This window comes from Capsicum annuum, chromosome 4 (genome assembly GCF_002878395.1).
Source record: "Capsicum annuum cultivar UCD-10X-F1 chromosome 4, UCD10Xv1.1, whole genome shotgun sequence".
Taxonomy (NCBI): domain Eukaryota; kingdom Viridiplantae; phylum Streptophyta; class Magnoliopsida; order Solanales; family Solanaceae; genus Capsicum; species Capsicum annuum.
Genome location: NC_061114.1, coordinates 112,822,453 through 112,847,527, shown reverse-complemented (window position 1 = coordinate 112,847,527; position 25,075 = coordinate 112,822,453). Strand labels below are relative to the sequence as shown.

The window sequence follows — 25,075 nt, the reverse complement described above, 5'->3', positions numbered from 1 at the left end:
TTGAGCGATCGCGTTGTGTTGGCCAAACTTCAATGAGTGCGATCACATTTCTTTGACCGCAATTGTGTTACCTGAGGTTAGGTAAATCTCCTTCTTAGCCGATAGTGATCGCGGTGTGCAGACCGTGACCGCGATACCTGAGGCCCTCTTCTAAGTCTTCAGCTGCACTTTTCCTGCTCCCTTTAGATCGTATAAGCTTCAACCCACGTCTTTTAACCCAATCGACTTTGTACCTATATAAAGTGGATGTTAGTGTAGTTACTTACTAATACGCCTCATTTATGCATTCAAATTAAGGAAATACTTACAAATGTTTAGTGCAAATGAATGGTAAAATAACCACTCATCAAACTATGAAACAACAAATTATTCTCCACCGGTAAGATTTGACTCTACCACATTATGTTTTCATTTATGAGATGTTTTACAGCTATTGTCTTAGAGGCAAGACTTAGCTCAAGGACTTTCAAACTACAAATTATGCCCCACGGGCAAGATTTGACACTACCACATTATGTCTTCATTTAGGAGATGTTCTATAATCTTGCCTTAGAGGCAAGACTTAGCTCAAAGACTTTCAAACTATAAATTATGCCCCACGGGCAAGAGTTAACACTACCACATTATGTCTTTATTTATGAGATGGTCTATAACTCTCGCCTTTGAAGCAAGACTTAGCTCAAGGACTTTCAAATAACAAATTATGCCCCACGGGCAAGAGTTGACACTACAGCATTATGCCTTTATTTATGAGATGTTCTTCAACTCTCGCCTTAGAGGCACAACTTTTCCCAAGAATTTTCAAACAAGTTACATATATTGGGCTAAAGTTAACACTAACACATTATGTTTTTTACTTATGAAATGCTTTATAACTCTTGTCTTTAGAGGTAAGACTCAGCCTAAGGACCATCAACAACAAGTTATGCCCCATAGGCAAGAGTTGGCACCACCGCATTGTGTATTGATTTATGAGATATTTTATAACTTTTTTCTTAGAGGCAAAACTTAGATCAAGGACTTTTAAGTAACAAGTTGTGCCCCATGGGCAAGAGTTAACATTACCACATTGTGTTTTAATTTATGAGATATTCTATAACTCTTGTCTAAGAGGCAAGACTTAACCCAAGGACTTTCAAATAATAAGTTACGCCGCATGGGTAAGAGTTGACACTATCACATTATGTTTTGATTTATGAGATGTTCTATAACTCTTGCTTTAGAGGCAAAATTTAGCCCAAAGACTTTTAAACAACAAGTTACTCTCCATAGACAAGATTTGAGACTACCACATTATGCCTTGATTTATGAGATATTTTATAAATCAAGGACTTTTAAACAATAAGTTATGCCCCATGGGTAAGAGTTGACACTATCATATTATGTCCTGATTTGTGAAATGTTTTATAACTCTTGCCTTAGAGGCTCGAATTAGTCCAAGGACTTTCAAGAAGCAAGTTACACTCCATGGTCAAGAGTTGACACTATCACATCATATCTTGATTTATGAGATATTCTATAACTCTTGCCTTAGAGGCAAGACTTAGCCAACAAGTTATGTCTCATGGACAAAAGTTGACACTATCACATTGTGTCTTAATTTATGTGATGCTCTATTAGTCTTGCCTCTGAGACAAAACTTAGCCCAAGAACCCCCCAAAAGAGCAAGTTACGCTCAATCGACAAGTGTTGATACTACCACATTATTTTTTTAATTTATGAGATGTTCTATAACTCTTGCCTTAGAAGCAAGACTTAACTCAAGGATTTTCACACCATAAGTTATGCTCCACAAGGAAGACTTGACACTACCACATTGTACCTTGATTTATGAGTTGTTCTATAATTTTTGTCTTAGAGGCAAAACTTATCCCAAGAACTTTCTAACAATAATTCATGTCCTTAAATTTATTTTGATGTCAAAAACAAGATCCCTTTGCGGATTATCTAATTTTTTATTTATTAGCAAAATATAGTAGAAGTTGAGGAAAGAAAAAAAACAGAGATCAAACAAAATAGAGAAATAAAAAAAAAAGAAAACGAGAAAAAAAAAAAAGAAAAAATAAAGATTAAGAAAAAAGTGAAGAATTAAAAAATTTGAGAAAAATAAAAATAAGAGGAAAAAAATAAAAATAACGTTTGAGAAAAATGAGGAGAAAAAAGAGAAATGATAAAAACCAAAAATTTTAAAAAAAAATAAAGATTGAGACAAATGAATTCAAAAAAAAAATGATGAAATAGATAATGTTTGAGAAAAAAATAAAGATTGAGACAAATGAATTAAAACATGGAAATAAAATTAATGAAAACTAAAAAGCGAAAATAATAAAAATAAAAATAGAATTTCAGAGACAAATGAATATGAAAAGTTTAAAAATATTTGAGGTGTAGAAGGATAAAATTATACTTGTACTATACTTAAAAGGAAGAAAGACTATTCTTTAAAGATTTTTCTTATTGGGGTCAAAAATTCAAAGTTACCCAAGGCTATATCATGTAATTTCTATGCCACTAGTTTTGGATAATGAAAATTACAAAAAGTAACATACTTAAGACTATAATTACAATAAATAGCAACACTTTTGTAAAATTACAGTTTATAGCAAGAGTAACATTATTTTACTCATTAACTAGGCAAATGCATATTTTACTCTCACTATTTTATATTTTTTTATTTTTACTCCACTATTTCACCTCCCTCAAATATAGTCATATCATTTACCCTTTTTTATTTTATTTTATATCATTTTATTTTTTATTTTATTTTATTTTTATTTTTTATTTTTACTTTATTTTCTCTCTTCTATTTCTCTTATTTTTTCATTTTTTTTATTTTTTTTATTTTTTGTTTTCTTTTTTTTTTCATTTCTCATATTTGAAGATAATTATCTCCATGATCTTCAAGATTTCAATATAAAACATCATTACTGTCTTTCACTCTCTTATATCTCTATCTTTTTTTTCTTATTAGTTTTTTTTCATCTTATTTTTATCGTCTTATTTTTTTATTTTTATTTTTTTTCTTTTTCATTTTTCTTTCCACTTTATTTTCTCTCTTCTATTGCTCTTTTTTTTCCTTTTTTGTTTTCTTTTTTTTTCTTTCTCATATCTTTTTTTTCTTTTTTTTCTTTTTCTTTTTTCATTTTGTTCTTCTTTTTTCTATTTTATTTTGTTTCTTTTTTATTCTTTTTTTTTACACTTTTATTTCTCTCTCTCTCTTTCTTTCTTTCTTTTTTCACTTCTCTTTTTTCATTTTTTTCTTTTTATATTTTTGTTTTTTTTTGTTTTTTATTCTCCTATCTCTAACTTTTATTTTGAAAATACAAATTTGTATTTCACATACACATATTCAAAAAACATACAAAATACATAGCCATATAGATCTGGATATGTATTTCAGTACAAAACATACATATGTATTTACGAAATACATATCATATTTATATTAAACTGTAACAAACATAACTATACTATATATCGTTATATGTATTTGCGAAATATAAAGGTGACTCATATAAAATAAGAATATATATATGGATCAGGTATGTATTCTGTAAGTACATATGCAGAGCTATATGTATTCTATACGGTGTTGAATTTGTCTTTGAACTGTACATTCTATGTCATTTTAGAGGGTAACATATGTACTTATTCATTTTCTTTTACTGTTTAAGATATGTATCATGTATTTTTTTATTACCTATATGTATATGTATATAATTGTCATTTTTGTTATAGAGATTTTGTGTCCTGTATGTTTATATATACATGTGAGTCGGATATGTATTTTTGTAAATACATATGCAGATACATATGTATATTTTTTTTATCTTAAATACATATGTAAATTTGTATGTCTATTTATTTTATATATTTTTTGAATATGTATCTATGATATAGATATTTGTCTTTTAAAAATAAAAGATAAAGATAGAAGAGTAAAAAAAATAGAAAAAATAAAAAATAAAAATTCAAAAAAAAGTGAAAAAGGAAAAAAAAGAAAAGAAAAGAAAGAGAAACTAGAAATAGAAGTGTAAAAACAAAAGTGAAAAAAAAATAGAAGAAGAAGAGGAAGAAGAAGAGGAAGAAGAAGAGGAAGAGGAGGAGGAGAAGAAGAAGAGGAGGAGAAAAGGAAAAAAAATGAAAAAAGAAAAAAATAACAAAAAATCAAAAAAGGAAAAAAAAAAAGAAGTAGAAGAGAGAAAATAAAGTGGAAAGAAAAAATAGAAAAGAGAAATAAATTAAAATAAAAAAAGATTAAAAAAAAAAGAACAAGAAAAAGTAGTTAGAGATATAAGAGAATGATATTTTGAAATTTTGAAAATCATGAAAATAATCTTCATATTTGAATTTGATTTGGAAAAAGAATCTACTAATTTAAATAAGAGTAATTTATGGAAATTTAATTAGATGGAATAATTATTCCTTATTTAACTCAATTAATTTGATTAAAAATTTTGTTGTATCTGTATTTGTATAGCAACAATTTATTTAAATACAAAATATAATTTAATATTTTTCATAATTATAAAACTGTAGCTACAATTAAGGTTCTATAATTACTATTTCTGAATTTTTTCCTTTCGGATATGCGTACTTTTGCTTCTTTTTTTCCCCCTTATGTTGTTGTGTGTCACTATGTAGAGGGTGTTTGACCATGAGAATTTTTTATTTTTATTTTTTAAAAAATTTACTTTAATGAAATTGTATTGTTCAATTATAAAAGTTTTAAATTTAATTTAAAATTATATTTGAAAGTGTATTTTTTACCTATTAATTCTTTCATAAAAAATTAAAATAATTTTAATCTATAATAAAAATAATTTAAAACTCCAACTTTTAACGCTTAACTCCAATTTCAACTCTAAATTTTCTTTTTTTTTTTTTTGACTTTAACCAACACCAATTCTAACTTCAATTCCTAACTCTAATAAAATTTTTTGATTTTGGCCGAACACCTACTTAGAATCAAAAGAGATATACTACAAGACCAAAGATTTTGACAGCCCTACACCCACCAAAATTTAACACGCTCTAATTCCTAGGTCCCCCACACCCACCCACTACAACTCTTTTGCACTATCTCCTTCACCGCCTACCCTTTTCTCCATCTTTCTCCGACTTCCTTCAATTCTACTCCACAACACTTTTCCCCTGTTTCTACCAACCATTATTTCTTGATTAGCTTCTACTCTTCTGAACCAAAACTTTCCTTTTTTACTATTCGATGGCTAAGTTAATAGTAGAAGTTCTTGATGCAAGTGATCTGATGCCTAAAGATGGACAAGGCTCAGCTAGTCCTTTTGTTGAAGTAGACTTTGATGAGCAACGCCAAAGAACCCAAACTAAAACCAAAGATCTCAACCCCCAATGGAATGAAAAACTTGTCTTCAACATCAAGAACCCAAGAGACCTTGAAAACCAGACAATCTCTGTCTATGTTTATAATGACCAAAGACATGGACACCACAAGAATTTTCTTGGCCGTGTCAAGATTTCTGGTGCTTCTATTCCCTTTTCTGATTCTGAAGCTTTAGTTCAGAGATACCCACTTGATAAAAGAGGCCTTTTTTCCCATATCAAGGGTGATATTGCCTTAAGAATTTATGCTTTTCATGGCTCTGTTGGTGTTGCTGATGTGAATACTGATGGTGATAATGCCACTCCGTCGCCAACGGTGGTGGATACTGAGCAGCAGAATGTGAATACTGTTGAAGATAGGACAACCCCTTTTCCTCCATTGCAAGAAATTAATACCAACAACTTTGAAGAACAGTACACGAAGGAGACTGAAATCAACAAGAAGAAGAAGAAGAAAGAACCAGAGGTAAGAACTTTTCATTCTATTCCGGCGCCGGCACCAACACCAGCACCTCCTCCTCCGGTGGTGACGGAGAAAAGGGCTGATTTTGCAAAGGCTGGACCACCTATGGCTAGTAACGTAATGCAGATGCAAATGGGTGGTGGTGGTCCAAGGCCTGAATTTGGGTTGGTGGAAACTAGACCACCTTTGGCTGCAAGAATGGGATATTGGGGTAGAGATAAGACTGCTAGTACTTATGATTTAGTGGAACAAATGCATTTTTTGTATATTAATGTAGTCAAGGCAAGGGATCTTCCAGTTATGGATATATCAGGGAGTCTTGATCCTTATGTTGAGGTCAAACTTGGAAATTACAAAGGTGTTACAAGGCATTATGAGAAGAATCAGTATCCTGTATGGAACAGTGTTTTTGCCTTCTCTAAAGAAAGACTGCAATCTAATTTGATTGAAGTTACTGTAAAAGATAAAGATTTTGGTAAAGATGATATTGTCGGCAAAGTTATGTTTGATATTGCTGAAGTCCCGCTTCGTGTTCCCCCAGACAGTCCTTTAGCTCCACAATGGTACAGGTTGGTCAATAAGAAAGGGGAAAAGATTCCACATGGTGAAATCATGCTTGCTGTTTGGATGGGAACCCAAGCGGATGAGGCTTTTCCCGAGGCTTGGCATTCTGATGCTCATATGGCTAGTCAACAAAATTTGGTTAATACACGCTCCAAAGTCTATTTCTCCCCTAAACTGTATTATCTAAGAGTTCATGTTATTGAAGCTCAGGATCTTCTTCCATCAGATAGAAGCCGGATGCCCGAGGCTTATGTCAAGTCACAGCTTGGGCACCAGGCAAGGACTACTAAACCCTCACCGATGAGACACATTAACCCCGTGTGGAATGAGGAGCTAATGTTTGTTGCATCTGAGCCTTTTGAGGAGTATCTGATAATAGATGTCGCCGATAGAGTTGGACCAGGAAAAGATGAATTGATTGGCAGGGCTATGATATCTGTTAGAAATATTGCAACTAGAGTTGATACCTCTAAGCTACCAGATGCTATATGGTTCAATCTTCTGAAGCCCTCTCATGCAGCTGATGATGATGAGAAGAAGAAAGAAGTGAAGTTCTCCAGCAAGATTCACCTTCGAATTTGGATAGATGCTGGTTACCATGTTCTTGATGAATCTACACATTTTAGCAGTGATCTTCAACCATCATCAAAGCACTTGAGAAAGGCGAGTATTGGAATTCTTGAATTAGGTATTCTCAGTGCGAAGAATCTGCTGCCAATGAAGGGTAAAGAGGGTCGAATCACTGATTCATATTGTGTTGCTAAGTATGGGAATAAATGGGTTCGAACAAGAACACTCATCGACACTCTGGCTCCTCGATGGAACGAGCAGTTCTCTTGGGAAGTGTTTGATCCATGTACCGTTGTCACCATTGGGGTTTTCGACAATTGTCACATCAATGGCAAAGATGAAACTAGAGATCAGAGGATTGGTAAGGTGAGAATTAGGTTATCCACTTTGGAAACTGATCGGATCTATACACATTTTTATCCATTGCTGGTTCTTACACCCTCTGGTTTAAGGAAACATGGAGAACTTCATTTGGCGATAAGGTTCACTTGTACTGCTTGGGTGAACATGGTAGCACAATATGGGAGGCCATTGCTCCCGAAAATGCATTATGTGCAACCCATTTCCGTAAGGCACATTGATTGGTTGCGCCACCAGGCAATGCAGATAGTGGCTGCAAGGCTGGCCAGGGCTGAGCCACCTCTCAGAAGGGAGGTTGTGGAGTATATGCTGGATGTGGATTACCATATGTTCAGCCTCAGAAGAAGCAAAGCTAATTTTTTTCGCATAATGTCACTGCTTTCTGGGATTTCGGCAGTTTGTCGATGGTTTGATGGCATTTGCTACTGGAAAAACCCTTTGACGACTATCCTTGTCCACGTGCTCTTTTTGATATTGGTTTGCTACCCAGAACTCATTCTGCCAACAATTTTCCTCTACCTGTTTGTAATTGGCTTGTGGAACTATAGATTTAGGCCTAGAGCTCCACCCCACATGGATGCTCGTCTTTCGCAGGCTGAAAATGCTCACCCAGATGAACTGGATGAAGAATTTGATACATTCCCTACTTCCCGGCCAACAGACGTCGTGAGAATGAGGTATGATCGGCTGAGGAGCGTGGCTGGTAGGGTGCAAACTGTAGTTGGAGATTTGGCAACACAAGGTGAAAGGGCTCTTGCCATACTAAGCTGGCGGGATCCAAGGGCTACTGCTATATTTATCATCCTAGCATTGATCTGGGCTGTGTTTCTATATGTTACTCCATTCCAAGTAGTTGCAGTGCTCATAGGCCTTTACTGGTTGCGCCATCCACGATTCAGGAGCAAGCTGCCATCAGTACCTGTGAATTTCTTCAAGAGATTACCATCCAAGTCTGATATGCTTTTGTGAGGTGCTGGTAAATTTTCACCTAATTCAAGTTGAAGTGATTAAGAGCCTTTGATATGTATTCAAGTTGTAAAATAGAGAGATGGGTTCAGTGAATAAGTGGGACAAAAGGCTGCTGGTTTCGTTGGCAGTCTCAATTTTTCTGGTTACACAAGAGAATTTTCACCTTATTCAAGTTGAAGTGATTAAGATCCTCTGATATGCATTCAAGTTGTAAAATAGAGAGATGAGTTCAGTGAATAAGTGGGGACAAAAGGCTGCCACAGAAGACACACATGTGAGCTGTTTCCCTTGTTAACCCCACTCCCCAGAATCCTTACTTACCTAATGTATGTCCCACATTCATCAAGCTCCTGTATTAGATCGCAAGTCCTCCATGAGGTTGTAGAATATAGTTATTTGTACCTGTTTAGATGTAAAAAAGAATTGCAAATTCAAAGCTGATGGGATGTCCCATCTTCAATTCTCAAATTGGTTTCATTGGCAGTCCCAATTTTTCTGGTTACAAGAGAAAAAAACAGCATAGAAATTACTATCACCGCAAAGTGTCAGGTTAGCTGTTTCTACTGTCACAAAACAAACCACAATGTCAAACTCTGCCCTCTTGCAACTTATGAAAAAAAAAATTGAAGCTACAGAATTGATTTACTTAGATGATAAACTCCTAGATCCAAGATTCAGAAATAGAATTACAATTGCGAACAAGCTCAATAATATTCCACTAAGAAGAGCCATATCAACAGGACTCCAAGCGCTTGGGCGACCTAAATCCTGTATCTGCCTCTCCTCAGATTCCAGGCTAGTTAAGTCCATCTTTTTGGAAGACTGATTCTTACGATTCCTCAGAAACCATCCGGTTAGGTTTCTGCTCCTATGGTTATCTTGCTGAAGATCATTCTTCAGCAAGGTTGTTGATTCCCCTGTTGGGCACTGACTGCACCAACCTGATGTTGCAGTGAAAGGTTCTTGTTCTTTTGAACGGGCACAAGCTTCTTCTGAAAGGGCACAGGGGGAGCACCTTTCATCAAAACACTCGTGTGAGCGGACATCCTTACTATTTGGGCAGAGGATCTCAATCACTTCTCCGAAAACTGACCATCTACCTACAGATGCTATTTTCACCATAACTGAGGTACCCAGCATGCTTTCTGGACCAATCACCAGCACCTGGATGTATCCCTTAGTGTGTCCCACCTAGACCATCGGGGGAAAAAGAGGATTACTCATGGTTTACTCATGGGAGTGAAGCCATTTGCATCTAACATGCAAAACCGTACGACAATTCATTCAGGAAATGAAAAGCAGTATTATTGGCAAGTATTATAAAATGCATATAAGAATTTGAGCACTCTCGATTTTCTTTTGTAGAAAAATATACTTGCTTGTCACACACAAATGGAAATACGAGTAGGAGATTGAGGCATGAGTATGATATCTTCAACTCGCTGATCTTACCTGAAAATTAATTTGTGATACATGGTTAAAACTTTCACCAACTATTATACTTTTGAATAAATGAATTTACTAAGAACACAGGAAACCCATCATGTCCCAGCCAAACAACCGCATCTAAATTGTAATAAGGGCTTTAGAAGAGTCAAAATGGCATTATGAAACAATGGCAGTTGTCCAGATAACTGGCTCTATCATGCTTACCAAATGAACTCCATCTGAAGCGGTTAAAACTTTCACCAACTATTATACTTTTGAATAAATGAATTTACTAAGAACACAGGAAACCCATCATGTCCCAGCCAAACAACCGCATCTAAATTGTAATAAGGGCTTTAGAAGAGTCAAAATGGCATTATGAAACAATGGCAGTTGTCCAGATAACTGGCTCTATCATGCTTACCAAATGAACTCCATCTGAAGCTATGTCGGTAATCCATATTCTCTCTATCTTGCCTTCCATTCCAGTATATGGGGTAAAGGACTCAAATACAGCAGTTAATTCACGACTTCGTTGCTTCACCACGTTACTAGGAACCTTCTTCATCCTTGCCGCAGGAGTGCCTAACATAGATTTGTGATAAACCTCAGTACCAAGTTAATCCATTAAGCATGTTATGAAATATCAGTCTTTAACAATAGATGACTGGATATATGTCTGTACAACTGCATTTAGTAACTTAATCCATTAAGCATGTTATGAAATATCAGTCTTTAACAATAGATGACTGGATATATGTCTGTACAACTGCATTTAGTTCCAAATTATTGCATATAACCCGATAGCAAGCAAGTAATTGAAATCCATGCATCACATGCATATCCTCAAGTGCACTTGAAAATAAAATTATCTAGAATGTACTGCTAAAGAAATAGCTTCACATCCCTCACTTGTTGATCCAAAACTAGAGCCTTTTGCAATCTCTTCAGAGTGGATCCAAAGTAAAAGGACATCTTTTTTCCTTTATTTTCCAGTGTGGTACATACAAATAACAATTGAAAAACTGAAAAAGAACATACCGGGCCTAGGATAGAACTGTGATATATGAACTTGAGCAAGCTTGTAGTCCTTAATAAGGTCAACTGTCAGAGCAAAATCTTCATCAGTTTCACCTGCAATGTGAGGACAATGGTAACAAACTATATGAAACGACACACTTGGTGCAAGGTCTTTCCAGCAGCCGAACTGATCAAAACAAATGTAGGTCTAAGGCTAAACTCTTGATGATTTGGCAAAATCATTAAAAAAAAAAAAAAAAAAAAAAAATTGCACAATATATCAGACTGGAAGTCTATACAATGGGCTCCAAACACTCCAGAATAATCTGATGATAATAATATATGGATATGACCAAAAAAACAAACAAATGGAATTTCGCCATATTTACAGAAGTTATGAGAATTAAAAAGAACCAGTTTTTGTAATAAAAGGAGAAAGAAAGCTGTTTCATTTCCTCATTCGGAAAAAATCTTCTTCTAAAATCACGCTTCAATTTAATTGATTCCAAGGGTTGGGAGGGGACTTGGGAATTCGTGGAATGGGCTACTTGGAAGATTAAGAGAGTTTGGATTGGCTTATTTTAGGTGCTTTTAAGCCAAAATAACTCTTAAGCACTTCTGTAAAATAAAATAAAAAGTGCTTTTAAGCACTTGTTTTTAAGCCAAAAATAACAAAAAAATAAGCCAAAAGCAATATGTTAAGATTCCAAACAGGCTCTAAGCTTCTAAGCTTCTAACCTATGTTGCTCGGACTAAAATGCAAGGGTGCGTGTCAGATCTTCCAATATCGCATTTTTGGAGGATCCACCACGGGTACAACAACATTTTTGGAAAGTCCAAGCAAATAGCTTATATCTTGTGGAGACACGAATCAGGTCCACATACTTACTGACACCATCTTAATAGGCAGCAAGATGAGCAGACATACCAGGAAATCCACAAATTACATCCGTTGCAATCTGCATCCCGGGGACCAGTTCCATTAATGTATCCACCACCTTCCTGAACTCACCTACAGTGTATTCACGGTTCATTGCCTGAAATTGACGAACAGAGAAAAGAGAGTTTAAGATATACAATTTTTGTGGCAATAACATTACTTTATGAGGGCGAGCATAGGGTTTATTTCACAAGGGTTGTCCAAAACCAAAAAGAAAGTTAAAAATGGACTGATATTATGCAATTCAAACTTACACTCAAGATCGAATCACTACCCGACTGAACTGGCACATGAAGAAAAGAATATACGCAAGGATGACACAAGACATCAGCTATCTCCTTCAAGTGCTCAAGAATATAAGGAGGATTGGTCATCCCAATTCGGAGCATTGCACTTCCATCCAGAGGAAGCTCTGCAACTATCGCATTCAATAGAATAGGAAGATTGACTCCAATGTCACGACCTACAAAATTAAGAAACACAAAAGTGCTTTACATTCTTGATAGACTAAGACTGTTAGGCTTGTGCCCTACACTTAAAATATGTCACGAGACTAGCATTATCGACAACTATTGCTTTTCTATCGTCTACGATGGGGAAGTTAAGGCACAGTGAAGAAGCTTAGATAAAAGAATACATTCTCACATTGCTTTTTTGTAGAAAGCCGTTGACAGCTTGAGTGTATTGCCAATACTACTGTACTGACTAAATCAAGATATTATGTACGAAGTTACTCGAGATAGGTAGGTATAAAGGACACAAGTTTCAAACATGTTCAGTTTTTGGTTTCCTTGATAATTGTTAACCCCTCCATTCTAAAAAGAACTATTTCCTTATAAGTCCGTTCCAAAAAGAATTGACTCTCTTTCTAAATTTGAAAACAATTTAGCTTGAATTTTCCATTTTTTACTTTAATGATAAATTTTTACAGCCACACAAATGTTATGGCATATTTAAGACCAGAAGTTTTAAAGTTTTACAGCCACACAAATGTCCCACCCACTTCCCTTCTTCCAAAGGTTGAATGAAGAAAATAAAAGCTTAAAAGTTACCATATGCCCCGGTGTCTTCACTGCTCAGCCAGATCTCCCCCACTCCATCAGCAATGACATTTTTGACTCGGCCCACCTAAATTCAGATTCTAAATCAAAAAGCTAGAAAACTCAACATATAGGTTTTTCTACTCTTATATTGGAGAACTTACAAGGCTATCAACAGCGTAACTTCCTAAATGACCACGGGCATGCTTCGTCTTGCAATAAGTACAAGCACCTAAACAACCAACATTTATTGGAAGAATCTCAATAAACTTGTTCTTTCGCACCTGTAAGATATATCCAAATGGATTAGATAGAAAATAAATTGAGTGGGGACAAAATATGGAAACTGATTTTACTGTAATAAATCAAAGCTGGTCTTAAACTCAAAACAGATATTTTCTTTTGTTTGGTAAAGGTTTCAACTCATATAAATAGAAAATTATTTCAAATTAGTACCTTTGGAAGATCAAGTGCTGGTAATGTCTTCCGGGTTAGTAGCCGAACTTCATGACCTTTCAAAGTCTCTTCCACAACCTCAACCACACGGTCAATCTGCTGAACTCCTACTATACTAACTCCTTCAAGCTCTTTAAGATTACGGCTTCCTTGTGGGACACAACCTGCTACTACCAATGGCTTTTTTGCACTTCTGCCTTTACTTATAATAGTATCCATGGCAGACTGACTAGGAGATTTGACTGTGCAGCTGCATCATATGAGAGTGCATTAGCTAAAACCCTTAAATTAGTTCACCAAATAATAAAGAAAATGTTCCATTTAGAAGCCTGAGCTACAGCAACCAGCAATAACCCGCTAAGCGTATGTATGCAACCATGAAAATTATTTGTAGACATTTGTGAAGTTTTGTGCATGATGCTGGACTAGCATAACGACCCCTACTTTTGGGAGTAAGCATAAAATTCATGAAAAACACGAAGCGAAAAGGGTGGATAACAGATGTGCATACATTTGCATTGACATGAAAACTAAAACTAATATGACTTAAATCAGATCCAAGGCATGAGTGACCTCTGTATCTGTGGAAAAACATCAATAACATGATGATTTTTTCGATATCATCATCCCCAAATCCCCCTTTATCAAGGAGTCAACAGTGTCCTCTTATCCTACTTTGCTCCTTTGGTGACTCGAATTCACAACCTTGTGGTGGAAGTGGAGTGCGCTTGCCATTGGAGCAACTCAACACCAATAACATGATTCGAGTACAAAAAAGAAAGTGATGACTCCCTTTTCATAAGATGCGATCATTTTCTCGCTAAACCAATGGAGTGATGCAAACCAGAGTCATCACTTCTTATGGGTAAAGCGAAGTGACTTATAAAAGGCTGAGTGTTTTTTTTTTTTTGGCTTGCTAATTTTCGCTATTTAAGACACTGACCCATTCTTTGTGCGCAAGTTGGCTAGACACCACTGTTAACCAAACAATAAAAAGGACATTGGCTAATATATATTTACCTAAATATGTATAATTCTTAAAGAAAAGTTTCTAACTCCATTGATCCACTAACTTTCAATAAAGAAAAACCTTTGATATTTAAATACAACATCCACGTCAAATCATATCTGTTACAAAGAGAAACTTGTATCCCAAAGAGGTGGTTATTGCTGGGATGGAAATAAGGAAAAGAAGGCCTTTCACTTGGTAAAGTGGGACCAGTTTTCAAGGACAAAAGAAGCGGTGGTCTTGGCATTAGAATTTGAAGACACACGAGTGCAGCTTGAATGAAGTGGTTGTGGAGATATGACAAAGAGGCAAGGAGCTTATGGAGAAAGTATATCTTTGATAAATATGGTGAACAATGCGCATGGTTCACTAGATCTGTAAATACTTCTCACGGGGTAAGACTGTGGAAAAACATCTGCAGCTTATGACAAGTTTCGAAGCCAACATAAAGATCAAGGTTGGAAATAGCAGACATACAAGGATTTGGCAAGACGCTTGGGTAGGATGCAATAATGCATGACTTTGATGATCAATTATCTGGACCTTTATTGTTTCCCTTCCAATGCAGATAACTTGGTCTCATAATGTTGGAGCGGAACCAGCTGAGGCATAAGCTTTTAGAAGTTGTTTTGATTGGGAAATCCCTTGAATGACTCTCCTACTGGCTGATCTGGGAAGGTGGGTTTAAGTGAGGCGATACCTGAAGGCATTATTTGGATTAGGCAAAAGAATGAACAATTATCTTTTAATTCATGCTACAAGATATTTAACAGAGGGGGAAAACCCCATTAATTGACCATGGAAATTGTTGTGGAAGATCAAGGAACCTAACAACGGCGGTTGTTTTATTTAGCTGGGCACTCATGATGCATGCCTAACTCAAAGCAAAATACAGAGAAGAGGAATGTCACTAAGTAGCAGATGTTTTATGTGCAATAGTGAAGGGGAAAATGGCAGCCATCTCTTTCTGCATTGTCCAGTGGTGAAGACAGATCTGGACTTTTTTTAAAAGAGCTTTGAAGTAACAGATAAAGTTGTTGCCATGTGACCAGAAGGTCGTGGGTCCAAGCCGTGGAAACAGCCTTCGACGGAAATGCAAGGTAAGGATGCGTCCAATAGACCCTTGTGGTCTGCCCTTCACTGAACCCTTTGCATAGCGGGAGTTTTAATGCACCAGGCAGCTCTTTTTTAAAAAAAATTCTTTGATTTGTTGCACTTGAGCCGAGGATCTTTCGAAAACAGTCTTTCTTCCTCCACGAGGTAGGAATAAGGTTTGCATACAGGCTACCCTCCCCAAACCTCACTTATGGTATTTCACTGGGTATGTTGCTGTTGAAAGGTAGCGTAGGCAGATTTTTACCCAAGTTTAAGAGAGAACAATTTGAGGATTTGAATATCGATTTGAGGTCAGACTGAAAATCTAATTGTAAATTTGGACTCATACAGTTATGGGTTACTCAGAAACATAATTGATTTCAGGATCTGATCTGACCATGAGCCCAGGGTTGACTTCTTAGGTTTACTTTGACTTCAACCTAGTCTAAAATTTGAAATTGACATCAAGGGATTCATATTATTTGGTAGAGTCTTTTTTTAATAGATCTAGATCTGGAGGTTGGTTTGGAACAAGGAAAGACGATTCATGAAATTAAGGCAACTTCAAACCGAAGTAAGTTAAGGTTTTGACCTTCAATAAGGAAATTTTCCCAAATTGGTTTGATTTTGTATATATTATGTATGCGGGGGTACCGTATATGTGATGTGACAAGTGTATATGTGGATGCTAGAGTTATAAATTTTATATGAGTATAGGTTGTTGTATACATGTTTTATGTGTTACTTTTGCGTCATGATTACTTGAGCATCCTATTCAAGCTAGAAATAATGTTGGGCAACGTATAGTTTAACATTATGAGCTACATGTATGTTGGTTATATTTTAGCTATTATCATGCCATGTACATATGCATTATATTTGCATTTTTGTAGTCACACCTAGATGCTCAGGGGCATGAGTACACTGCTTCCACACTCAAACTCTCCTATACGGATTATGCAGGCGAGTTGTCTGTGCCAAATGTGGATAAGGATTTATCTCTCATGAGTCACTGTATAGATGTATTGTTGGTATTGAGTAAAGGTGGATTCTTTATCATTCCTACCCGATTCTAACTCATGATTTGTGGATTTCATATTAAATGTTGTATCTGCACACATATTATTTTTAGAATAGTAACAGTTAATCTACATATCCACAGGCATAAATATGTAGTCCCCCTTCAAAAGTATTACAACTTACCGCTTGAACATCTATTTGTTGTTCCTATAAATAGTCTAAAACATCAAAAATATCTTACGTTTAGCTATTAATTTTTGTGTACGCCAAAAATCAGACAGAGCTAAACAATTCATCTTAACTCCTGCACGTTGCACTGTTTGTCCACAAAACATCTACTATTCCTTTCTTTCCATGTTGTCCAACAAATGCATGCAGAGAAAGTCTTCTATGTTTCCTTTTTGGCTGCGTTGTCATCCTTGTTCCAGCAGTTTAGCAGTCCTTTTATGTCCCCTGGCTTCACCCATTTAATCCTCCTTAGACAGATGAACATCAATCTTGATTATGTGGTATTTGCACATACCATCTCACGCTGTTTTAATTCTTATTATCTGTCAAAATTATTTGTTCACTATACAGGGGATTTAAGTGAGTATATTCATTCCAAAATGTAGGTACATGTTGGTGTACTCATACAACACTTCACTTTTTGTGCAGATTCTTACCCTAGCAACAGTCGAGCGAGTGAGTGATGAGGAGTTGACCCCATCCGCAGCACCCTAGAGACTTCTGTTTATTCTTTTTTTTGTGTAGTTAAAGACTCTTTTATTCTACATCGTTTTATTATCTAGACAGAGTTATTTTTTATGAGACATTTGTATTAAACTATTCGTAGAAGCTCATGACTGGTATTACCAGATTTGCGGGGTGTTTTCATCTTTCTGCACTATATCTATTTTAAAATTTGTAATATTTTGGTATCTTTGGCTTTTATACTTTTTTTTTTTTTTTGACAATTAGTACTGTATCTTTTGCTTTATACTTAAACTCACATCTCTTAAATTTCATGGTCTGATCTTGAAATGTTTTTGGGTTTTTCCTAACAGGCTAGGGTAAGGTGTAATTACGGTTTAGATAAATTGTGTCATGAGACATTATGTAATGTATTGTTTATCTCAACCGGCTAGTGACATTTGGGTATCATCACGGCTTAAGGTGGAATTGAGTCATGACAGATATATCATCCTCAATTAGGTGGTGAAGACGAAATAGATGCAGTGTAGCGGAGAAATCAGAAGCCTTTTAACAAATACTCCTTCTGTTTCAAAAAGAATGACCTACTTTCTTTTTTAGTTCGTTTCAAAGAGCATGACCCTCTCTTTTTTTGGCAACACTTTAATTCCAACTTTCCACATGGCATGTTTAAAACTACAAGATTAAAGGCATTTTGGTACATTTCACATAACTTTAATTTAAGACCACAAAATTCAAAAGTCTTCTTTATTTCTTAAATTTCGTGTCAAGTCAAAACAAGTCATTATTTTCAAAATGGAGGGAGTATTTTTTTATGGCTATGCAAATGTTTCAACTTACAGATTGAAACTGAAAAAGGGTTCCTTATTTCCAGATGAAAACTGTTAGAATATGAGTAGGAATAGGAATAGCATATATAATCCTACTTGGAAAGGGATTGTAATGTAGTGTCCTATTAGGAAAATGATTGGCATGTAGTGTCAATAAATAGGGTCTCAATGTAATAATGTAGTTACAACAATTCAATAATATTTTCTCCTATATTTTTTCACATGGTATCAAACCCTCTACAATCTTGGTAGAGAATCAAAGAGCTTCCGCTGCTGGCGGGCAGCTATAACCCATATATTCCGCCCGTCCAGCCAATGATCATGTTAGCAAAAGTTAGGCCACCACACTTCTTTTCCCTACTTTTTCATATCTAATTTGCGTAGTACCATGCATCTTTTCGAACTACTTTCTCATATCTGAGTTGCATAGCATCGTGTGTCTTTTCGGTGACTCCTTAGATCTAATTTGCGTAGTTCCATGCGTCTTTATGGTGACTCCTCATATTTGATTTGCGTAGGGTCGTGCCATCATTCCGACCCTACCCATATAAGTTCTCTTTTTCAGTAGGATCGCGCTGTCATTGCGACTTTACTCATATAATTTTCTTTCTCAGTAGGGTCGCGTCATCATTCCGATCCTACCATATAATTTTTTTTCAAATGGTGACCACTTTTCAACCATCAAATCTAATAATCCGGCGCGTGAGTATGTTCCGGCCAGTTTTTCGGTGACTATCTTGTTCAAGATCTACTCATCTCTTGATTTCAAGATGACCCTTATATTTTATACCAGTTTCCGACAATTTTCCAGTGACACATTGACTTTCCGACGATGTTTACTACTTTTCGGATCACTTTGTCAATTTGTTTCGTTTCAGTTGAGGTCTCCTAGACGTCCAAAGCAGACGTCCAAAGCAGTCCGTATCAGTTTTCTTGTAGATATCTTCACCAAGTCCCTCATCGATCCTCGTATTAGTTACATCCATAACAAGGTTAGTACATATGTTTTCTATGCACCAGCTTGAGGGAGAGTGTTAGAATATGAGTACGAATAGGAATAGCATATATAATCCTACTTGAAAAGGGATTGTAATGTAGTGTCCTATTAGGAAAAGAATTGGAATGTAGTGTCAACAAATAGGGTCTCAATGTAATAACGTAGTTACAACAATTCAATAATATTTCCTCTTATATTTTTTCACAAAAACCAAAGACAAGTATGCATACTGAAAACAAGAAAAACGTCTCACGTATTTATCATCCAGAGGTCTGCCTCATCAGGGTTATCGCTCAGAGCATAACCAAACGCTGAAAGCTGACCAGCCATATATTCGGAATCACTCTACAGAATCAGGAAAATAAGACAATCAAAACAAATGTAAAAGGAACTTACATTTAGTAACAAAAGCTGAGCCAAATAGATGAAGGATCCTTCAGCCTCTTAGAAGTTAGAAATGGTCCAACTAAGTGATACTATATAATTTCCAGCTTTTAGTTTGCTGGCTTGTTACCTCTGAACAAGTGAAAAGATTTCTTATTTTGCTACTATCAGTCACTTAAAAATCATGCAGATTTTGCCAGATATTAGCTGGTCAAGCTTAATATTCTTACTTTATTGTAGAAGGCAATAATATTCAGTAACTATCCTTAGTAGGCCACCCCTTGAACGTTTTTTCCGCATTTCTCAACAAACAACCTGTTTTATTATACAAAGATTCATGAACTTTGATGGGTTCCTTAGCTTGAAATCAGTTCTTCCTGTGCTCCAAACTTTCTGACATGTTCTGTTTTGAGAAGTTCTCAAAAGTTTTGACACCATTTTATGTGCATACAACTTTCAAGATTTCAAACTAATTAATATTCTCAACTATGAACTTTTGTTGTGATGCTCTCTCTATCAAACAGACTTCTCAAACAACACGGTAATATTTTGCTTCTACTAGTAGTGAAGCTGGAAGCTCAGGAGGTATGTAAGAGGGACAAGTTCAAGTATCTTGGGTCCGTGATCCAGAGTAACGGTGAGATTGACGAGGATGTCTCGCACCGTATTGGGGCGGGATGGATGAAGTGGAAACTCGCGTCGGGGGTGCTGTGTGATAAGAAGGTGCCGCCCAAGCTTAAAGGCAAATTCTACAGGGTGGTAGTCCGCCCGGCCTTGTTGTATGGAGCGGAGTGTTGGCCAGTTAAGAACTCCCACATCCAAAAAATGAAGGTGGCAGAAATACGGATGTTGCGCTGGATGTGTGGACTGACTAGACGGGATAGAGTTCGGAATGAGACTATCCGGGAGAAGGTTGGTGTGACTTCAGTGGAGTGCAAGATGCGGGAAGCACGATTGAGATGGTTCGGACACGTGAAGAGGAGGGGCATGGATGCCCCGGTCCGTAGGTGTGAGAGGCTAGCGTTGGATGATTTTAGGCGGGGTAGGGGTAGGCCGAAGAAGTACTGGGGTGAGGTGGTTAGGCGGGACATGGAACAGTTACAGCTCACCGAGGACATGACCCTAGATAGGAAGGTCTGGAGGACGCGAATTACGGCAGAGGATTAGGGCCAATTCGGGTCGCTAGTGTAGGGAATTACTTGGTGGGGGTTTTATTCTTGTCATGATGCCGTGTTCCGTGTTCCATGTTGTATTACGAATCTGTGTGCTTTCCCCTGCATTCCTCTGCTTTATATTACTTATGGGTGCCGTATTTATGTTATGTAATCTGCTTTTGTGCTGCACTATGTGTTTGTGTGGTATCTCGTGCCTTGAGCCGGGGTCTATCGGAAACAGCCTTTCTACTTCATCAGAGGTAGAGGTATGGACTGCGTACATCTTACCCCCCCAGACCCCACTAGGTGGGAATACACTGGGTTTGTTGTTGTTGTTGTTGTATCATTAATTTTTGTGTTTTTGAAAAAACATGATTTAAGGTGGTAATTGAACTTATACTATAAATCATGTCTAGTCAAATACCGTAAGATATAATGAACAAAACGAGTATCTTACTTCTTCAAATTCATCCTCTACAGATTTTCTGCTATTTGTATCTGCACTACTATCATAGTACCGTGATTCATTAATAAAATTACTTTATTAAAACTGCTTATGTTCATTTTTTTGGGTATATAAGTAGCAGTTTTAAGGTCCCCTCATTTCAATGTACTATCAGGGAACTCCAAGTTCTCTTTCAACATTCAGAAAGCAGATATACACGTAAATCTCAAGCTTTACTTATTCAGAAACAGACCTGCATTTTCCAATTAGTCTTGCTAAAATTTTGGAGCAGAACGCACTCACCAAGAGCTTAACAGAGGTAGGAAAAGCAGTATAATAATATATCTGTTAGTCCTCCTGAAATTCTATTTCCTTGACACAAAAAGATGCCACTTACTGTTTCCAAACTAGGCTGCAAGGTCTTATTCTCCTTTATTTACAAAATTTATTATCTGGCATCTGGATTTCTTTACCCTGCAACTATAGGGATATCAAACTACTAGCTACACTACGAAAGTTTGGGGGAGGGTGATCGGCATGAAGATGAAGATGAACGTATCTATTCCCGAGAACCATTTCAGATTCATGGCAGGGTGATCAACAACGGAAGTTATTCACCTTTTAAGGAGATTGTTGGAGCAGTACACTGAGAGGACAAAAGACTTACATATGGTGTTCATTTTCGGGAGATTCCTGGAGTACATATGTGGTGTCCATTAGGGTGATTTAGGGCATGTACGTGGAGCCAATATCCTAGTGAGAACAGGGGAAGGAGAGTCATAACATTTCCAATCGCGATGGGGCTACACTAGGGATCAACTCTCAACCCGTTCTTATTTGCCTAGGTGATAAATGAATTGAGACATCATATTCAAAAGGAAGTATCATGGTGTATTTTATATGCAGACGACATAGTATTGATCGACGAGATGCGCAACATAGTTAATGATAAACTGAAGATTTGCAAACACACCCTTGAGTCTAAAGGCTTTTGAGAAGGACTAAAATAGAATATATGAAGTACAAGTTCAGTGTCGCATCACAAGAAGCAGATGGGGATGTTGAGAAAACTTCAATTATCTTGGGTCTATAATCCAAGAAAATGGGAGATCAATGACGATGTAGCACATTGTATTGGGGTAGGGTGGATGAAAGTGAGGCTCGCAACCGGTGTCCTATGTGATAAAGTAGGTTCTACAGAGGGAGTGGTTGTTAGACTGACACTGACCATGTTGCACGGGTGAATGTTGGTCAATCAAGAACTCACATGTATAAAGATAAAAATAGCGAAAATGAGGATGCTTAGATGGATGTGTCAGCATACTTCAACAACAACAACAACAACAACAACAAACCCAGTGTAATCCATCCAACCAAGTGGGGTCTGGGGAGGGTAAAATGTACGCAGTCCATACCGCTACTTTCGAATAAGTAGAGAGGTTGTTTCCGATGGACCCCCGGCTCAAGATAATGAATGGTTAACAAGGTCATAGTAATACCTAAAACAGAATGGGTGGTATAACCAAAATAAGAAATGAGAGATAATAAAAATAGAGCTAAGGGAGCCACGAAAATAAAAGCGATATGAAATTAAAAAACAGGAAATAAGAAATAAGAAATAAGAAAAGGTCACCCCCTAGTATAAGCCATACACTAGCGGCTCCTACCACTAGACACAGTCGTAGGCTTATTAACCCGGCTACACCAGAGCTCCCTAACTACTAGTTACAACCCACACACGCACTAACCTTCTACCCTAATCCGCGACCTCCACTAACCTACAAGAGATGAAATTAGGAACGAAGATATACGGGGTAAGGTTGGAGTAGCCTACGAGGTGTATCAAATATGCGGGAAGAGAGACTGAGATAATTTGAGCATGTGACGTTGAGGAGCACAGATGCATGCCTGAGAGGAGAGGTGCGAGAGGTTGGGGATGATAGGTTTGAGGAGAGGTACAGGTAGACCAAGAAAGAACCGGAGAGAGGTGCATAAACAAGACATGACACATTTGATCTTACCAAGGACAATGACCCTACATAAGAGAGTATGGAGGTTGAGAATTAGGGTAGACGATTAGAAAGTAGTCAAGCGTTAGCACAGAGTTCTAGTCTGGAGTCTCTAACTACTTCAATAATTTCATCCTAAATTTTTACTCTTGCATTTCTTTCAAACCATGTTTTGAGAAGCCGAGGGTTGAGGGTATATCGAGAACAACATCTCTACCTCACAAAGGTAGAAATAAGTTATTTTTTTGCACATTAATCCCAAGTACTTTTTAAAGTTTTTTTTTTTTTTTTTTTTTTGCACATTAATCCCAAGTACTTTTTTTTCTTACAAGTCACATTTCAACTTTCAAGCAAAGTCTTTCTGAGGAAGTTAAAGTTTAGATAAATAATAAGAAGTATAGATAAGTATCAAAACCATCATTTTTCTATAAGCATGTGCATAATTGACCGAACACAAGTATACCTGATTATGAGAACATCCAAATGTCTTGATGTAAATAGTCTGCAACATTCACATGCACACAAATAGATCATTATCAAACAAAAATACACAAGACTAACTACAAAAGCAATCATTGTGTAACAGGAATTCTTCAAAAAAAAAATTTTAAAATCTTAAATAAAGACACACCTGAGTGCCAGGTATTTTAGGTGCTGGAGAGTCTTGGACCAGTGTTAGCTTCGTTACACCGTTCTTTTTCCTTTGCTTTGGGTTGAATCCAACGGCTGCCTTCACGGGTAACCGGAAACCAGGAGGCACTCCGGCGCCGGGACCCACCAGTAAATCTTCAATGTCTTCCATTTACTCAGCGGTCAGCAGTGCCGTTATGTTCTGTGTACACACAAGACGAGAAGCTCTAGGGGTTCGGACAGACTGTGTTTTGGGGTCCCCTGTTTAGGCCCAAAGATCTCTCTTCTTTGCGGACTGTTAGATCCAAAATGTTGGCCCAAATAGAAATACGGTTAAGCTCAACAATGGCTAGACTTTTGGTAAAGGACATGCGCTGGCCATTAAAAGAAATGGCCAGCCCATTAAAAAGTTGGACATGAATAGCCAGTCGGTCCACTCCCCTAAATAGCCGTTGGCCCAAAATTTATCCTCTTAGACACTAAATGGTCCAAAATTGATCCTCTTACACAATAAGAGTCTTTTAATGACTACTTACAGAAGAGCTTTCCTAAATTTTTTCTCTTTCTTTTTACTATGCTTCATAAATTTAGGTTTTTCATCAAAAATAGAAATTTAGTTGGTGATTCTTGCATTAAATGCAGGACATGAAACAAAAAATCTCTAGTAAAAGCAAGCTAAAATTAGCTGGTAAAGGGGTCAATTTTGACCCCTAATTTATTGTTAAAGATGATGACTTTACGGAATCTTCATATATGTTGTTACAGATGAAGGACTCTCCCAGTCCTTCAAACTTGAATAAGAAGAAAATTGATAGAATAGAGTCTCACTGTAAGAGAAAATCTATGTCGGAAAATGTAACGCCACGAATTTGATACCCGAAACGCTACACGGTGCTCATGACCTCGAAGGACCACAAGCAAATCATGACTGATATCTGTACCTGTATATTGCATAATATACTGAATAATGCAGAAATATGAACTGAAAGGCCATAAGGTTCACATAACTGAAGTAAAACATAACATCTAAATGGGGTATGAAATACCCAAAACACCTAAAATAACTGTCTGAACATAATAGTCTGGAAAGCCTCTAATTGACGGAACTGTCTGAGTAAGAAGTTGATGGGATATATCCCCAACTAACTTCAACTAATAAACTAATTACTGAGATAATAAAATGATGATCATATCCTCGAAAGATGAGAACTCACTGTTAACTCTGACTACTGATATCTAGAATCTACTGATGCTCTGGAGCTCGTGGCTCTGAACTTATGGTATAAGACACCATAGCACAAATGCGTCAGTACTTTGAATGTACTAGTATGCATGTGAGGTAGGCTAAATACATGGGGTTTATATGCATGAACAATACTGGCTAATTGACTAATATGAACGTGAGAATACATGCTTGCATACATAGTAAATATATCTGAATCGTGATAACATGAGTATGCTGATGACTAACATGACTAATGACTAAATTCTGATAACTGATAACATCAGTGACTGTATCTGACAGTCCTGAATCTGATGGAACTAGCTGAGTTCCGTACTGTATCTAAGTTGACTATATCTGACAGTCTTAAATTCTGAAGAACTATCTGTGTTCTTTTACTGAGACTGAGACTGTGG

General features: G+C 36.5%; 2 protein-coding genes and 1 long non-coding RNA gene across 4 annotated transcripts; 1 reads left to right on the top strand and 2 right to left on the bottom strand.

Annotated features, from left to right (window-relative positions):
* Positions 1-4,965: 4,965 nt before the first annotated feature.
* On the top strand, positions 4,966-8,789 carry LOC107867845 (FT-interacting protein 7). The gene has a single exon (XM_016714296.2). It carries the CDS (start codon positions 5,228-5,230, stop codon positions 8,285-8,287), a length of 3,060 nt encoding a protein of 1,019 aa, XP_016569782.1. The 5' UTR covers positions 4,966-5,227; the 3' UTR covers positions 8,288-8,789.
* LOC107867846 (threonylcarbamoyladenosine tRNA methylthiotransferase) lies at positions 8,711-23,761 on the bottom strand. Of its 2 annotated transcripts, none has more exons than XM_047411949.1 (11): positions 23,439-23,761; positions 23,271-23,309; positions 19,069-19,160; positions 13,172-13,421; positions 12,880-12,999; positions 12,728-12,803; positions 11,930-12,138; positions 11,664-11,772; positions 10,757-10,849; positions 10,140-10,300; positions 8,711-9,478 (listed from the first exon to the last, which is right to left on the bottom strand). In XM_047411949.1, the coding sequence occupies exons 1-11, from the start codon at positions 23,607-23,609 to the stop codon at positions 8,930-8,932; spliced, it is 1,869 nt and encodes a 622-aa protein (XP_047267905.1). In that variant the 5' UTR covers positions 23,610-23,761; the 3' UTR covers positions 8,711-8,929. The 2 variants fall into 2 exon arrangements, with proteins under 2 accessions (XP_047267905.1, XP_047267906.1); XM_047411950.1 differs by having other exon boundaries at positions 10,757-10,819; positions 23,439-23,758.
* LOC124898176 lies at positions 9,567-10,133 on the bottom strand. The gene is made up of 2 exons (XR_007055081.1): positions 9,941-10,133; positions 9,567-9,739 (listed from the first exon to the last, which is right to left on the bottom strand). It is a non-coding gene; the product is annotated as an uncharacterized LOC124898176 (long non-coding RNA).
* Positions 23,762-25,075: the final 1,314 nt, after the last annotated feature.

What these genes read in the sequence shown, in the direction of transcription:
- LOC107867846 (XM_047411949.1), bottom strand. Translation starts at nt 23,609, where the DNA reads ATGGAAGACATTGAAGATTTACTGGTGGGTCCCGGCGCCGGAGTGCCT. An exon ending in GACCTCTGGATGATAAATAC is followed by an intron (nt 13,422 to 19,068) that starts GTGAGACGTTTT and finishes CATATGATGCAG; the next exon opens with CTGCACAGTCAAATCTCCTA. An exon ending in GTAGTGATTCGATCTTGAGT is followed by an intron (nt 11,773 to 11,929) that starts GTAAGTTTGAAT and finishes CGTCAATTTCAG; the next exon opens with GCAATGAACCGTGAATACAC.
- LOC107867845 (XM_016714296.2), top strand. Translation starts at nt 5,228, where the DNA reads ATGGCTAAGTTAATAGTAGAAGTTCTTGATGCAAGTGATCTGATGCCT.